General features: G+C 42.1%; 1 protein-coding gene across 1 annotated transcript; it reads right to left on the reverse strand.

The window, feature by feature from the left end:
* Positions 1-976: 976 nt before the first annotated feature.
* Positions 977-16,618, reverse strand: LOC124481995 (CD82 antigen-like). Its single transcript, XM_047042318.1, has 9 exons — positions 16,509-16,618; positions 10,249-10,321; positions 9,115-9,187; positions 5,554-5,678; positions 4,592-4,666; positions 3,279-3,377; positions 2,857-3,030; positions 2,611-2,694; positions 977-2,321 (listed from the first exon to the last, which is right to left on the reverse strand). Exons 2-9 carry the CDS (start codon positions 10,309-10,311, stop codon positions 2,244-2,246), a joined length of 771 nt encoding a protein of 256 aa, XP_046898274.1. The 5' UTR covers positions 10,312-10,321; positions 16,509-16,618; the 3' UTR covers positions 977-2,243.
* Between the last annotated feature and the right edge of the window lie 494 nt (positions 16,619-17,112).

Consider the following 17,112-nt stretch of genomic DNA (forward strand, 5'->3'; position numbering starts at 1 on the left):
TCCCTCAAGTGAGTAAACATAGGAAGGCCAGGACAGAGAAACTACATTTTAGTTTCAAATCAGTTTCACTTTGTTTGCCCTCCATTTATGAACTGAAATTAAAGTATTTTTCCATTTAGAAATTGGGGGGAACAGTAGAATGGTAAGGGGGAGAATAAAAGTTTTCCAGCCAACACTTAAGCTCTTTTTTCTGGGCAAGAGAGGCGGGGGTGAGACGTGGGAGGGTAACTATCTTTTCATAACAGGATGTAGGACGGAGGGCGGGCGGAGGGTGGATGTGAAGGGGGCCGGCAGGTGGAAGTGTCATTGTTAACTGGGGGAGAGAGGGGGGGGGGGCAAAACCATACAACCCCATTAAAAAAGTTTAAAAAGACTTCCATTGTTTGGATGTTGAAGGCCAGAGAGAACCCTGGGACAAATCTAGGGGAACAACTTTTGGGCTTAGGGCCAAACAAGTACATAATTGTACCGAGTCTGAAACACACATAGGACACACATGCACACAAGCAGTACAAGATATAAAATGTACTAACACACAATCCAGACATATTCTCAGTCAACAATTTCTCTCACACTGAAATATAGAGATTCACACAGACATACAGAAAAAAATGTGGGCATGACATAGCAGTCTCATACATACTATACATCATGAGAATGTAAAATTAAATGTGGAAACATTTTGTCAGCAGTACCACTGAAGAATTAGATGTATTACAGAGGGCTCTTGGCAGAGTAAAAAGTTAGGTCTTTATGTAACTGCTACAACCTTGGTAGTTGATATATTTTTGTACATCGAAATAATTTTTTAAATGTTGTTCTACAATACCTCATCAAACAAACTATTTGCTTATTGTTAGCTACTGAGGGTGTTTGACATCAGGTTGCTAGCTCCCCCTACAGGATATAAGCTTGCTTACACCTGCAAGAAAGGGCATATTCTGACTAAGTAGTATTACACACACACACCAACAAATCAGTCTATTGAATGTTTATTGACAAAATAAAACTGAATCAATTGGGTGAGTATACATTAACTAATCCAGCTACCAAACAAAAATGTGTAAAGTTTTAATAGTCCCAAAAAATTACTTGAAGGTCATGGAATGTTTGTCAAACATGTAAAAAAATAAAAAATAAACAAGAGGGCATTTTGTACATTATAAAATCAAAATATGAAAGACCTTCATTCAAAGTAAAAATGTACAACATATTTTCAGAATAATTTTAATTGTATCCCAAATTTTCTCGAAATATATATATATTTCTTATATAACAATTCAAATTATTTTGTATTTCCTCTTATTGAAATATCCCTGATGTAGAATATTGTATGAAATATATAATTTCTCAAACAGTCTTGACATACTTAGATAAAGTGATCTTCATAAAAACTGCCACTCAGAATACACAAAAAACATCCTGCATGTGATCAAAGAAAAATGTAAACCGTGAGTGTGACACTTGTTGGGGAGCATGTTTCAGAATTGGTCCTCTTTAGTATTTTATTATTCCTATTACTTTCAAAGAATTATTGGTAAAAAAAAATCCTTCAATACAATTCAAATGTAATACATGAAAAATAAAACAGAACAGAAGAAACAAATCTACTCTTCTTTTTAAACAAGGAGTGACCAGCTTCCTAAGTCGATGCTATCTCAGATTTAAATGCACACCAAAACTTTATACAAAACCAACAAAATGCACAAAAACTCGAAACACTGTATAACCTAAAAAGAAACAACAACAAAAAAGTAGTGAATGCAGTTGGCTTTCTATCACCTGCCTTCCACAGTTGTCACGGAGGGTGTTTTTGCCTCCTACTTCTCAGAACTGCCTCATGTCTCACCACCCAATCATTCCTTACTTCCTTGTCTCTTTTGGACTCTTGGTAAACCTTTGTTTTACTCCAATGTAAACCGAGGACCATACTTCCTGGCTATTTGTTTTAAATCCAAAGCTCTCAATTTACATCTCTAAAATGCTCCATGAAAACTGTACTGATGGAAAAGACAGAAGTGCCTCAGGCCGCCGCCCCCCCCACACACACCTCAAACGTAATGCAACATTTGGACATAATGTGTTTCAATAAACAAACAAATGAGAAGATGTATTACTGTGTATGCCTGTGTGGGCATGTTTAAGTGTAGATGTGTGTGTGTGCTGTATTCCAAAATTCTTATTTGTGTGTGTATGTTTGTGTATGTTCATGTGTGTTTGTGTGTTCTTTCTGCACCTCATCTTCAGTACTTTGGCACTTTGGTGTAGTCTTCTTTGTGTATGCCCTTACACAGGCCAATAGAGAGAATCATGCCCAAAAGCTGCAGGGACAAAAACAAAGGTAACATTTCAACATATAAACAGGTCCTTAAGAATTTTGTTTGCATCTACAACACTGACTACATCTAACATATTAATGTAAGCATGATCAAAACACAAACTAGTGTCACTTTGTAGGAAAGCTGTACATGTGCACTACACAAAATCCTATCACTAGTTAATGGGGGTGAATTATATACTGTTATGAAAAGTCTATTCAGAACTATTCATTGAGGATTTGGAGGGAACAAACACATAGGAAAGAATTGCAGCAAATGATGAATGGAATACCTCAATGACAGCCACTCCTAGGCAGATTCCCAGGACAACACCAAGGTTGGTGAATAGCCAGTTCTCCACACTTGAGGAGCATCCCTGAGCAGGGTGGGAGAAAGGGAAAGAAAAAAAGGAAGAGCGGAAAGGTGAGGTCAACATATTTAAAATGAGACCTATAAAATGTGACATTTGACTGTACAATGAGTCCACAATTCAGATACTAGATATACTGTCTACCATTAGCATTCCAAGTGACCTCACCGTGTCGTACACAGGCCAGTCAGGTGACTGGGCCTCACAGAAGCCACTGTCAGAGTAATTGCCGGTGAAGAATGTGACATTTTGACAGGAGCAGGGAAAAAGCAACTGGGAGCTGTTGATAATAACACCATTGCCATTCCAGTCCATGCGACCATTCCAGCCACAGCATTCCATCTGGAGTGAGGGAAGGGGAGGTAGAGAGAGGGAGATAGAGATATAGAAAAAGGAAAATGTCAATTGATAAAGATAATTAGGATATATAGTTATTAATGAAATTAAGGATTACAGAAAAGATGTAATGTAGGTGGAACTGGATGCAGGCCCATGGGAATCAACTTCAACTTCACATAACAAGCAGGATTCAAACCACTGTAGACTGGCCATGGAGGAATAAACAAGACTAAACCTGCAGTTGAACTTACCGTCCTCTGAATGAGGTCCCAGGCCTGCTCTGTGGTGGTGTTCTTGCCCGGGTAGTTGTTCAGGATCTGGGTCACAATGTTGGACATCTCATTGTTCAGCTGAGATGGGAAAAACAACAGACTTCAGTCAAACAAACGGAAAAAGAAGAAGAATCTGGCTCATTCTCCAGACAACTGAAACGCCAGAAATTGGGTAGTGCACAACCAAGCAATGGAAAAATAACCCAGATTCCTTATGAAACCTTACATAACAATTAACTTTTCAACAGTTGTTACTTGGCAAGTTATGATCTCATGGCTTCAGTTCAACTCTAGAAAGCTCCTCATTTCACTCTTTACCAATTAGATCAATCAAGAATAATAAAGTGTAAAGGTTCAGGAAGACAGCTATTTACTACTCCTTTCAAAGATTCAAGGTGTGTCAAATACCAAAAGGTGTGTCAAATACATGTAGTTTTGTTCACTACATGCAGTTTAACAAACAAAGCGTTTGTTAAACTGCATGTAGTGAACAAAACCTTTGGGTAAACCTTCTGTTGTTTGAGTACTGAGACAACATTGAACCTTGGAAGTCAAATTGGCATAGGACAGTGACTGGCTGGCTTTCACCAAAGGTTCACTTTCAGATAAAATAAGATGGAGAATTCCTGCTTTTTTTGGCATATAAAGATGCTTCCCTTCAGCTGCCAGGGGAGATAGGCAGCTGGATCACACCAGAAAACGACAGATCAAACTCAAACTCCTGCCTGACCAAGATGGATTCTAGTCCAAGACCAAATCAAATACCCCTTTTTCAGGTGATCCTTGTATGGTTGAGAACTTAATTCAGACCACAATTCTACACTGCCGTGAACCCAACATTTCCAAGACTATACACTAGGTGGCACTATAATACCAACTGTCTCTGTGTCATTTTTATTGTTGGCGATGCTATCAAAACATCAGGTCATGAGAACACTCCCTACAAACACCTACGTTCCTTCCAATAATACAGGTGGTGTACAAGTCAGGAAGTCCATGAATGTTTGGAACAACTTTCAATGCTGCTTTCTTGAAAGTCAAGTCCTCTTCTAGGAAAACATGTTCAGACCCATAGAGACATGGCTTTTGTTTTTATCATTATAATCATAGTTTTACTCAAAAGGAAAAAAAAGTGTACAATCACAAACTTCCTATGGTAAATTTGTTCACTTCCATGGTTTTATAAAAAAGAGATGTATTTGGCAAGAAATTGTAAACTGGGCCACTTCCCAGCCAAAAGGGGGGAGTGTGGAAAGTAAAAACTGCAGACTTGAGGAAGAGACATCACTCACCAGGTCCTTCTGGAGGTAGATCAGAACACCAGCGACAACTTGGGCAATTAGGATCAGTAGCAGGCAGGTGAAATACTGAGGGGAAGAGGATCATAGGTCATGAGAAGTCACAGGAGAGACATGCATAACATAGCAGAACATACCATACTTACATAGTTCAAGTCATGATTGACACATGTAACAACCTCCATCCACATTCAATGCACTTTTCATGCACACACCTTCACTAAATGCTACACATTTGTCTTAATAATATTTTAGCATATTAAGTCAAATTTCTAAGAAAAACTACAAAACACCAGATTTATGCATGATTGTGCAATATGCATCCAGGCTAAATACCAAAGCTGCTCTCAAACTTCTACAAAGAACGATTAGGGAACAAACATTTATAGTCATTTTTTGCTGAATTTCATTAGGGAATCTTCAACAGTCCCTGTATTAGACAATGCTAAATTTCTCTCATTATCATCCAATTACATTAATATTTGGCATCATCCTTAAAGCCGTTCTCTCAAGACCTTTCTCCTGGGATACTACAAAGGCTGTAAAAACAAAAATTATTCAGAATAACCCAACTTTTCCTCTTGCTTCTTCCTTTCTCCACCTCCTCCTCCTGCACCATCACTACAACCTCCTCCTCCTGCACCATCACTACAACCTCCTCCTCCTGCACCATCACTACAACCTCCTCCTCCTGCACCATCACTACAACCTCCTCCTCCTGCACCATCACTACAACCTCCTCCTCCTGCACCATCACTACAACCTCCTTTTCCTGCACCATCACTACAACCTCCTTTTCCTGCACCATCACTACAACCTCCTCCTGCTGCTCCACCACCACTTGCTCCTCGTCATCCTCCTCCTCCACCACAACCTCATTCTCCTCATCCACCACCACAAACTCCTCCTCCTGCTCCTCCTCCTCCATGCCTCCTCTATCAGCAGGGCTGACTCACCAGGCCCAGCAAACAGCGGATCTCGTAGATAGCACCCAGACAGCCCAGGAAGCCCATGAGCATGGAGAGAGCTCCAACCCCGATCAGGATGTAGGAGCCCACCTTCAGAGCCATGGAGGAGTCTTCTACAAGGGGGCAAACAGAAGAACACACTGGTTCAGTTTTAACATTGTGTGCTAATCTCTTCCCCACAAAATATATCGAAGTCGTTTCACACCAATGTATCATCTGTCATGAAAAATGTGTAGTTATATATAAAGATATCCAGTGATAACAACTATGTTAACAACTGGTTCTGGACGGATGTAAAGCAGAGATGTTTCCAAAGGACTTTGTTTCAGAAGAAGGCCAGTGGAGAGGGGTCTAGATGTGGGAGTCCCTGCGTTCGTGTGTGTGTGTGCGTGCGTGTGTGTGTGTGTGGTTGACAGTGTTTAAGTGTGCGCGCACTTGTGCCAAGCTCTTTCTGACGGCAGAGAAGGGACGCTCTCAGGCCCACTCCTGGTAACACTCCAAGACTGAGAGCCATGAGCGAGCCCAGACACTCTCCAGAGTCAACCACTAACAAACAGTACAGAGAGCAGAGAAAACTTGACCTAGCAGACACCCTCCTTGTGGGCCATCTTCTAATGAGCTTCAATTACATCAGTACGGAATATTGGTTGTGTTAGAAAAAAATTCTAGCCAGTTGGCTTTAAGGTAAAAGGACATCTTTCAGATCCAAGTTTACAATAGCCTAACAATTGTCAGTTTGTTCTAGCAAGACAAGCATCTGAAGGCGTTTAGAGTCTAGTTACCTAAAGTTACCAATGACACCATTCCTCAGGCTTACGTAATTGAGGAACTACTATGTGTACAAAACGTCAGACATTTTGCAAACATTGTTGTTAAATTTAGCCTTGCACAGGAGAGCAGTAATGCATTTGACCAACCAGAAAAGATGGGGAACAACAATTACTAAAACTGCTGTCAGATGGAAAATGTAGTTTGCAGCCACAGGGCTGAAGTGTGTCTCATTTAGAAAGCTAAATCTGGAATACAATAGAGGAAGGTCCCCAGTGTAGTGGCATGTTAGCCGGTATGCACGATGGTTTGGAACTGGAAAACTGCTTTTTTGAGCAGGACAAAACGCTGTTAAGCACACCCAGACAGTTTCATCTGGTTCATAAAGTGAGACCCTGCGGCGTATTGTGGGGTAATAGAACCTTGCTGGAACTTCAAAGGCCGAACCCTGAATGCATGAGTCTTTCCATTACATTGCCTCTAAAGTTAGAACCGTAAAAGTCTATAAAAACCTGAATGGAAAGGGTCTGTTTCTAAAGTAGGTTAGAGACCTGTAGGGGGTGATCAATGGACGGGCACATGCGCACACAGACAGGTTGAGTAGAACCACTGGAGGGAAACAACCGTGTAGTGTGTTGACATTCCCAGATGTTGTCGTCCCCCCCCCCCCCCCCCCCGGGGGGGTCTCAGCTGGCGTCTGTCTTGGGGACCGCAAGGAAACCTGGGACCTCTTGTGGGGCTATAGAACGAGGGCAAACCACTGGTGGCTGGATCCCAAAAACATAGCAATAGGGAGAGCCTTATGATGGAAAGTGGAGTGGAATTGGGGAGGGAGAAGGAGTGTGTGTGTTAAGATTCTCTGTACTGGTGCAGGTGGCTGGGGACTCCCAACCAACAAGCACACGACCCTGTTGTGATGTTGGAATGTGTCAGCCAGCTGAAATTTAACAAACAGAGGGAGAGTGTTGACCTTGGCCACACACACACACTTTACTCTGCTTGTTTGGCCTTTGTTTCCCCTGTTCCTCCTTCTTCACATGACTACTGTTGACTCCTAATTCAAACCACCAGGCCTTTACATAAATTAGCCTTCATATCCCATACACACACACCACCAAACTCTGATTTCATCCAAAGCCTCACATGCATCAAGACGATCACTGATTCCAGTTGGCCACACTACCATCGTCTTTTCCAAGCAGAAAATGTGTCATTGAGTCCGTCCAATCAATACGGCCCTTTTACATCCAGACACAAAGCTAATCTGTCCACTGTACTTTAACTCTTTGTGGTAATACCAGTCCCATGTCCTATGACCGCACTCCAACCTCGGGCGAACCCACGACGGAGAGAACGAAGGACATTCTTCTCTTTTTTTCGCTCCTCCTCATGTCTTCTCGCACTGGTGGTCAGTAGCGTTAATCCTGATGATGCGAGAGAGAGAGTGTGTGTGTGTGATGAGGTGGCCGTGAGTGAGGCAGAGAGAGCGCTGCTGGCTGGTGTGCTGGGCCAGACTGACGTGATGCATGCTAATAGACAGCCTCGCAGAAAGAGCCCAGTGTCTGAGGACGTGACACCTGTGGGGCCCAGTGGACAATGTCCCCTGTAATGGTCTGACTGAGTGCACTCTCTCCCGTCTCTCTTTGTGTCTGCTGATCGCTCTGTCTAACACTCTCTTTGACTCCATCTCCATCCCGGGTCTCTCTTAACCCCCCACCCCTCTGTTTGTCACTCCTCTTCTCTTCATGTGTCTTCTGTCTCTTTCTCTAGTCTTCCCCTAGTCTCTCCTCAGAGCTAAGTTCAGTCAGGTTTGGCTGGACTAGCTATGGTCTGAGGTGAACTGAACTCAATGGCCAAGTCAGGGTCATGGCTGGAGAGAGTGGGTATCGTCTAAACTAAAGCGCTTTACATTGTTAAAATCCAAGGTGTGTGTGCGTGCGTGTGAGAATTTGGTCTGAGTTTTGTCTCACACCTGTGTGAATAAGAAATTTGGTGCGCCTTGTATTTAGTCTGTCAACATTAACGTTCTAAGTTTGTATGCTTTAAATATTTGTGAGTGTGTGTGTGTGAGCGTGTGTTTCCAGGCATGTGTCAGACAGACTTTCTGAGTGTCTGCCTAACAGTTGTGTTTAACTGTGCTCAATGTTGCGTGTTGGCAACACCATGCAGGTTCCATTAATCACTGGACAACAGCCTCACAGCCAGATGGCCACAGAGAGAGTTAGCAGAGGGCACTGACACACACACACGATTGATCCCCAGCCAGACAGGAAGACCTAGGTCAGAAGCAACATACTGGTTGAAGAGAAAGATATCTCTAGGGAGGAAGGTAAGAAACCCTCTCACTGCTTCCTACGGTCTTCTTAATAGAACAATGGAGGATATTCAAACACACACACACACAGATAAACTGTAAACGCACAGCTTATATACCACAAACACAGAAAAACACAGACACACAGAGAAATTGGGGTGGGTGCCTAAAGCTAAAACTTGGCCCGGTTTCAGGAGTGTTAATCACAGGTCAATTTGTAGAGCTGCTCTTGACTGTATGCACATTAACCCACGGATTACAGTAGCGACCAATGGCTGGACATCTGTTTTAAGTAGTCATAAGCCTCGAAAAAATACAAACCAGAAATGGGTACTATGAATGTGATTTTTGTGTTTCCTTTAGATAAAAAAGAAGCAGACATACAGTAACTGTGTGATGTGACTCCCAATAGCTTAAAATATGTAGTTTTATTGGGTGATGGCATCACTTTTGAGACAAACACTTACGCAGGACGGCCATGAAGCTCTGATTATCCAGGAGGACCCACAAGCCAAAGCCCATGATCAATGCTCCAAACAACTGAAGAAGAGATTAAGAATCATTAGACACAGAGGTACAGAACTGAGGTAATAGTGGGAGTGACCTTTCTGTGGTTGTTTAGGTGTGTGTGTGCGCGTGTGTGCGTGTGTGTGTGTGTAGTGATCCAGGCCTGCAAGGTACCCTCTATACATGTCCCTCCTTCTATTAACATCTGGGACTGGTTAAGTAAAAATCCTGCATGTCAGGAGAGGAACAGCATGTTTGTGGGATGTGGGATTCTGTGTGTGCGTGTGTGTGCATATGTGTGTGTGTGTGTGTGTGTAGGGGAGGGGATTGGGGCACCGTGGATGTAGTCTATATTCCAGAAAACCCAACTGATCACAATCATGACCCACTTCTTCCTCACACACAGGTCACATTTGGATGGACAAACACACAAACACAGACACACACATATATTAAGGTGATGAACTTAGGTATCATTCACCTTTCAAGTGCATCTCAAGATTAGAAACATTGTTAGCTACTTTGGTCTGGCAAACGAGAGGAATTATAATTTTACTTGTTCCTACAAAACCACGCTCATAGTCAGTGTGAGGATTTGATTCAGAACAAGCTGTGTTGGTCTGTGACAGTAGTAAAGTATGGGGCTGGAAGGGTTCCTTCTATTCATCATGCTAGCTAGGTCTCTATGAGGACGTACTGTGTAAATGCAGAGGTCTTAAGCCTCGGATCACAGATTTAATTTCCTCTGTTGAGGAAAAGGAGAAGGAGAAAAGAGAGAGAGAGAGAGAAAGAGAAAGAGAGAGATGGTAATGAGTGGATGAGTTTCACCCAGGCAACTAGGCCACAAACACTTCATCAGCCATGTAATTAATAATGTGGGTCGCGGGGAGAAGGAGAAAGACAGGGGGATGGAGAGAGAGAGAGAGAGAGAGAGAGAGAGAGAGAGAGAGAGAGAGAGAGAGAGAGAGAAAAATAAGAGGGAAGGGTTGGGTAACAGACAATGAAAAGGGTGGTTAATTTTTAGGCTGACATTTCTTCCCCCAAAAATACTTTTTGGTCAGCACAAAGAACACCGAACACTAAAGATTACTTACAAAAAAGATGAGGTTGAAGAGGAACAGGAAGTACTTGGTCGCCGTCATGCAACCTTTCCCCATGGTGCTGAATCTGTGCATAGAACAAGAACATGAATTTAGTGTTACATAACCTACATTCTGTTGATTAAGCAAAATTGATATAATTTAGGTATATCCAAGATGTGAATCATATGATGCCATGGGAGTACTAGCTAGTGCGAGTGTGTGTCCAGATTAGATTTGGGGGCTACAGTTAGGGTGATGCATGTTAGTGTTAACAGACACATAGAAGCAAAGGGCTGGACAGCTAAGATGACTGGCAGGGAGTGTTTGTATGCTTCAAGCTGCCAACAATTATACACAGCATCAACCTGTACAACCTGTACCTGAACCTACAGCACACAAAAGACAAGAGGGGGTCAGATATCTCACAACCTGTTTACTCTCTGTCCTTTGAAGGTGTGCGTTTCATTTTATTCAAATACTCCCATTGTTATTCCTCTTCTCTCTTCCACGTTATTTTCCACACTCTCTACCTCCAATTCCCTATGCCTTCATTTCATCTTCCAATCCCCAATTCACACTGTTCACTTTTTTTCTTATTCACTTCCAGTTTTTATCATTCACTCCCGCTCTACAATTATGGCCTGCTGCTGTCTAATAACTCAATGGAAAGTTAGATGAACTATGGATGGATGGCTCAATATTTCCTTCTGGCACAGATACTGGTGTGAGTGAGCTCTGTGCAAGCGACCCAGAATCTTGCCACTGTAAATGGGTTACTGTTACACTGACCAACTGGGCCAGTTTGGTGGGCCCCATGGGTTTAGCGTGAGAGAGAGCGAGAGAGAAAGCGAGAGCGAGAGCGAGAGAGAGAGGGGGGGGGGGGGAGTAGGGAGGAGGGAGAGAGGGCTAGATGGAAAATATAATGGACCAGAAACTTAGTGAACAAGTGAACAGGTTGTGACACAGGTCAGACTTCTGTTCAAATTATTTTCCAAATAATGTACATGCTAAATACACTGATTTCCTGTTAAAGCATCTCTTACCTCAAACATTTTCATTTTCAGACATATTTAGACAGACAGAAATGCAGTCAGAAATCTGTCACAGGCATTATTTTTGTTAGACATACATACAATCCAAATTAAATCGTTTATTGGCAGAGTTTATTTATGTTAAACAGATTGTGTTCTCTGGGATCACAAAACATGGTTTACTGAGTGATATGTTTTCAAAGAACACACCAATGCAATGTTCAGGCACTTGTATGTTTACCAACCAAGGACTAACCTGTTCTCTAAATTGAGTCTCTTAAAAAAAAATCTCTTTGGATAACCTATTGTCAATAAATTGCACAAGATACAGATAGAGATAGAGAAACGTTCCTAGGGTATTAACAGGCTTTATGTGCATGAAATTAATGTGTGACAATGCTCTTTATAGCCTTGGCCTCTAAATCACAAAGTCAGCTCTTGGCATGGTCCAAAGATCCAACAGACAGACATCTGTCATCATTCAAAGCACGTGTTGACACATTAGCGCAGTAAGCTAACAAAGGACCATTAGTAGCACACCAATGTGTTAAACCCGGTGGCTTCTAATAGACTGTTCTAGTTTTTGAGTCAAATTGCAATAAAGCCCCTTCATTCTCCTGTTCATTCTTTTCCCCTCTTCCTAGAGCACCAGATATCTCACTTAACATACTTTGTGTGTGTGTGTGTGTGTGTGTGTGCATGCGTGTGGGGTCTTCAAATATCTTGTGGGTAGAGCAAAGGGCCGACATATCATATGACTGCCTTTTCTTCTGGTTTCACTCCGGGTGTCGACAAACAAGTCCTTCTCCTCACCCCCACCCCCCACCCCCACACACTCGCATTTCTTTCAAGCTTTTTTCAACTTCTGTCACTAGAAGTACCAGGCACCACAGAGAGAATCCTTCTGGGTGGAGTGACGCAATAGGCCTCAGAGAGAAAAAGTTACTGGTGTATGAGACGTGAGTGTCTGTGTTTGTTGTGTGTGTGTGTGTGGGGGGGGGGGGGGGGGGGGGGGTTGTGTGGATGTGAGAAAGTGCTGGGTCAAGGTCAGACTTTGGTGTCAATGTGAGTCAGTGTGTATGTATGAGGAGATAAAGAAAGAGAAAGGGAGGGAGAATCACAGTGTGGACATGCAGCTGCCTATAGGCCTCTGTATCTGCCAGTGCCAACCTGATGATGTGTGTCACAAAAACTCTTTAAATATTCATCAGGCCAGCAGAACAGAGAAAAACCTGTCAACTGACCTCTGCTGTTCAGCTTGGTGCTCGGTTTAAGGTCCTTGTGTTTTGTTATCTTAGTTCAGATAAAATGGCAATTAGAGGGTCAGGACTTCTAGGATCTGGGTAAACATTATTATTTTACTGTCGCTGTTGCTATTCGCAAACAAGAAGTGATTATGTGTAGGCTACACAGTCCATAGCCAAACTTTCAGGGCTTGGGTGATGAGTTAAACATCCTGGAGTTAGTTTATGTGGAACACCCCTGCAGTTCAATGAAAGCAATTAGACCTGTACTAGCAAAATGTACCGGCACAGCTCCATGCAATATTACACAACAAGGCAGAGCCAGACTGGGTTTCAGTCCATTCCCACTTATTTCTCAGAGCTTCGCAGGAGGTGTCGGCAACCACAAGACAACAATTCTGTCTTTTGTTTTGCAACACTCTACTCTCTACTCTCATACTGTACTCTACCAAGTAGTCTGAACTATGTCCATTGCTCTTAAGCACTTAGTGCCAAGCAACAGATTTTTAAGCATACAAACCACAAGCCGGTGGCAACATGTAACATTTATTATAACCTGACGCAAATGGATAAAACAGTACTCTGACTCATCCCAACATTGTCTGATGCTCCTGTAAGCATTCATAAGTATTTTGTCAAAGCTTTTTCCTGGCTAAGGACTGTCTATTGGACACCGGCAGTTTTATGACTCCCACAGGCACTTAGTCGTTGTCAAACATCATCCTGACTGTTGTCTAATTGTTAATGGAGTTGTCTTCCACTTGAGCTAGATGTACCCCGATCCTGGGGGGGGGACTTCATCAGCATTCAGCTGGTCTAGCCAGTGTACCCAGAGACCCATGGTTAACAGCCACAAACACACGCACACATACGCCCTACCCCCTGTATCTCCAAATCATTGCCCCTAACAGCACAAACCCTAATTTCCCACCCTGAGCAAGAACATTACCCCCCCCCCCTCCTCATTGCCACACACACCCCTCTTGCCTCACAGTGTGACAGACAGGGCCCTGCTTTGAGTATCCAACATAACAATGGATGCTTTCAGCCATGGTTTTTCTCAACCAACAAAAGGAGAAACTTGACACACCGAAGACCACTCCAGCCTTACATTCACCCCTTCACAGTAACAGAGCCAACCAATATGAAAGATGCACTTTTCTAACCGAAGCACTCCTGTTTATTTCTAACTGACAACCGAGGAAGCCCTCATTTTCAAGATGTTAAATGATCTACTACTTACATTGGAATAGGTGTAGGCCTACTCATCTCAATGAAGTGCCAAGGTGGAGTATACAGATACATAGGTGTACATGGGAGAGTGTGCTTGTTGGGGGGCAGGGGGTTTGACCAAACAATGAGGGGGTGCTGCCTGAGCTTGTCCTGGGGAACCCCTGGACCATAATCCTTGCAATGTGAGACGGTTCCACAGTAAAGAGCCCTCTTGGCTTCCAGGGAAACTTCTCTCATGGTGAGGGGCGAGAAGGTGGTGGTTCCCATGACAACAGTTTGGCTGGGATAAGTGTAGGATTGGGGGGGGGGGGGGTCGAGACCTTTGGTGAGAAAGAAGTCTCACGCTTGCCTGGACACCCCCTAGCCACCACCCCCACCACACACACATGTAAACAAATGGGAGGACCCACACAAGGTCGGGAATTTTAGTCTAAAAGCTAGCAATCCCTATTCTAACCACTGAATTACTGCACACTATTTGCATGTCACTTTGGATATAAGCAAAATAGATTAACTGTTCAAAGCAACTACAGGTCGGCCTTTTGCCACATTTTAAAGGCACAGGAACTGTTTTCAGAAAGTTTAGATTTGTTCTAAATAGTGCACTGCATGTGTATGATGTCATTTTTTACGCATGGCGTTTATCAAGATCCAAAAATAGGGAGTAAAATATACTACTGTACAGTAGGTCCAAAAGACTATTCTGTGATGCTCTTTGGAACATCATGTCATTGTCAAATCATGTTGAGTTCATCAGGAGTCTACCCCCCATCTCTGAGCTCTGCAGCACACGGTCATTAAAGGAAAAAGGGGACATACCAAATAGGCCTACTAAAATATTCTGAAATGAATGAAAATTCATTTAAAATCTAATTCAGAGATTAAACTTTTCCCTCAAATTGTTAAATTGATATAATTTGTAATGAAAATGTGTATTATAGGCCTATTCAAAACAAATGCAAAATAGAAGCAGGCTATCTTGAATAGTGTTCTCAGACTTTGGATCCTTCTAAATCAAGAAAATTTGTTGAACACACCCATCTAAACATGCCCTTAGACTAGGCGTTGTTGTCCATGCCTATGTGTGTCATTCTTGAACAGTTTGTGTTCTAATGGAAAAGCATCCTTTTAACCTGCGGCAGAGGCATTCCACTGAACAGGGTAAACTGGTAAACCTGCATAGTGTCTTGTTGTAGTGTTAGCCACAAAATAAATAAACAAAAAGCTACACTATCTAGATTTATCTCAACCTTAAAGAGTAATTTGATGTCCAGTATGCATTTAAAGTAAGCAACAAAGCAAAATTAGCACTGTCCCAAAGCATGCATACTGACACATTAAAGCTGATTCACAGCTTACATGCATCTGTCTGCTTGAGTCAGAAGTAAAAAAGTTTGAAAAACCAAACCGTACATGTGCATTATTTAACATACATGATAACTAATCCCAGATCAACAGTAGCAAATTACAATAGCAGCAAACTTTACTAGTAAACTTAATTTCCTATTATTTACCAAGTATGGGAAGTTAATTAAGGTCAAAGGACCTTCATAGGGAAAAACAAAGCATGCCAAGATGATTTACATCTCTATAAGAAAAGTGAAAGAAATACTGCTTTATTTACCACTGATAACATTAATGCATGATAAGGAGGGAAGTGTCAACTTCACATTTCCCTGTGCCCACCAGACACATGCACACTCATGACCTAGTTACACATCTGTAATACAACAACGTTTCATCTGCACTACATTGAATGACCCAGATCTAGTCACGGCCCCTTTACAAGCCATTCAGTACAATTATAAACCCATAGGATCCAATATAGTGTTATAATATGCAGATTGAACAGAAGTTACCCGCATGGCTGGTTTGTGTGTGTGTGTGTGTGTGTGTTTGCACGTTTGCATGTGTGCGTGTAGCAGGGGGACTCAACTAAGGGATTTGTGAATCACAAGGCCAATGTCCACTGCCTGTCTCCTGCCATTAGTCCCTTTAACAGTTGATCAGCTTCTGACTGAGCTTGCCTGGGGGTCTATCCTACCACTGCAGCACTGACAGTTTGAACAGATGGCCTCTGTTTTAACCATCAGTAGAAGAACAGAATTTCAACTCTCTCACTGTTCAAAAACTTACCATCAACAATAACTAGCCAGAGATGGAAACTGATATATCAACGTTGTCATGTAACTTTTCTTTGATAGCAATGAGATAAAATAAAAACTTCACACTATATAATTAAACACCAAAGCTGTAGGCTACAGTTTAACCATATTAGAACAACGTTGTTAAAGGCTTAGATTATTAAGCTTCTTACATATGACAAAATGTCAGTGTTTAAAACAAGACGTTTTTTTCAACTGCACCAGGCCTTGAGGCAAAACATTTTCATTCGAGTTGTTGATATTCCAATAAAGCACCAGCTGCATTGACTATTAGATTCGGAAACGTGTTCCATAATGCTAAAGTTTCGATGTCAACAACTGGTGTCAATTATTGCTGTGAGCTATCTGGTGGCCAACTCGCCACTCTTAAACACGCCACATCAGCAATCCTTGATGGGGAAATCAAAAACGTGTTCTTTTTTATTCTACCAAAGAACATTTACCTAAACGTTTTTTTTCTTCTTCATAGCAAATGCTGTTAAAACCCCCCACTTTGTCTTTCCTCAAGTCCTGTTTCATCTGACCCAATTAAAACGATATTCAACACCAAGTAAGCGCTTCTGAATGCATGACAATTTCAGCAAAAGTAGGCAACTTACGTTACTGCGCTGAGTTTCGAAGAAAAGTTACAACGGAGAAATCTCCTTGACCTGTTCGTAGAGACTGTGTTGAGAGACTAACAAAGCGCAGAGTAGACTACACAACATGAAGCATGGGAATCTCGTGCTGTCCCCCCACCATGTGGCAGATATGAGAATTAACTAGTTCAATGCCCTGTTTAACCCATTCCGTAACTGCTCAGGCGTTTGTGCGGCTACTAAAGATGCGTTGATTACAAATAACACATTACTGTTTATGTATTTCGCAGGGTAATGTTGAAGTATGCTAATGAAAAATATCGGCTATTAATGATTTTATTCAGGTCTTTAGAGAGGGGTTCTGAAACAACTGAGTAAGGACTAAAGGAGTCAATCTACTGTTTCCATAATGAAATAGGGTAAGGTATGAGCCAAATTGTGGCAAATAAAGCAAGCAAGAAATTCAGTTCTTCTCACAGTAAAGAGCAACAGCCTTCTACAGGCATCACAGGCAAACGTAAGTGTGAATCTCATACAACTATTGAATTATCCCCTCCACTTTCTGGAATCTTTGGTTTCTGTAATGTTGCTCATCTAATCATTCATCAGCAAACATTTAACCAAC

Source organism: Hypomesus transpacificus, chromosome 19 (assembly GCF_021917145.1).
Source record: "Hypomesus transpacificus isolate Combined female chromosome 19, fHypTra1, whole genome shotgun sequence".
In the NCBI taxonomy this organism is placed as follows: domain Eukaryota; kingdom Metazoa; phylum Chordata; class Actinopteri; order Osmeriformes; family Osmeridae; genus Hypomesus; species Hypomesus transpacificus.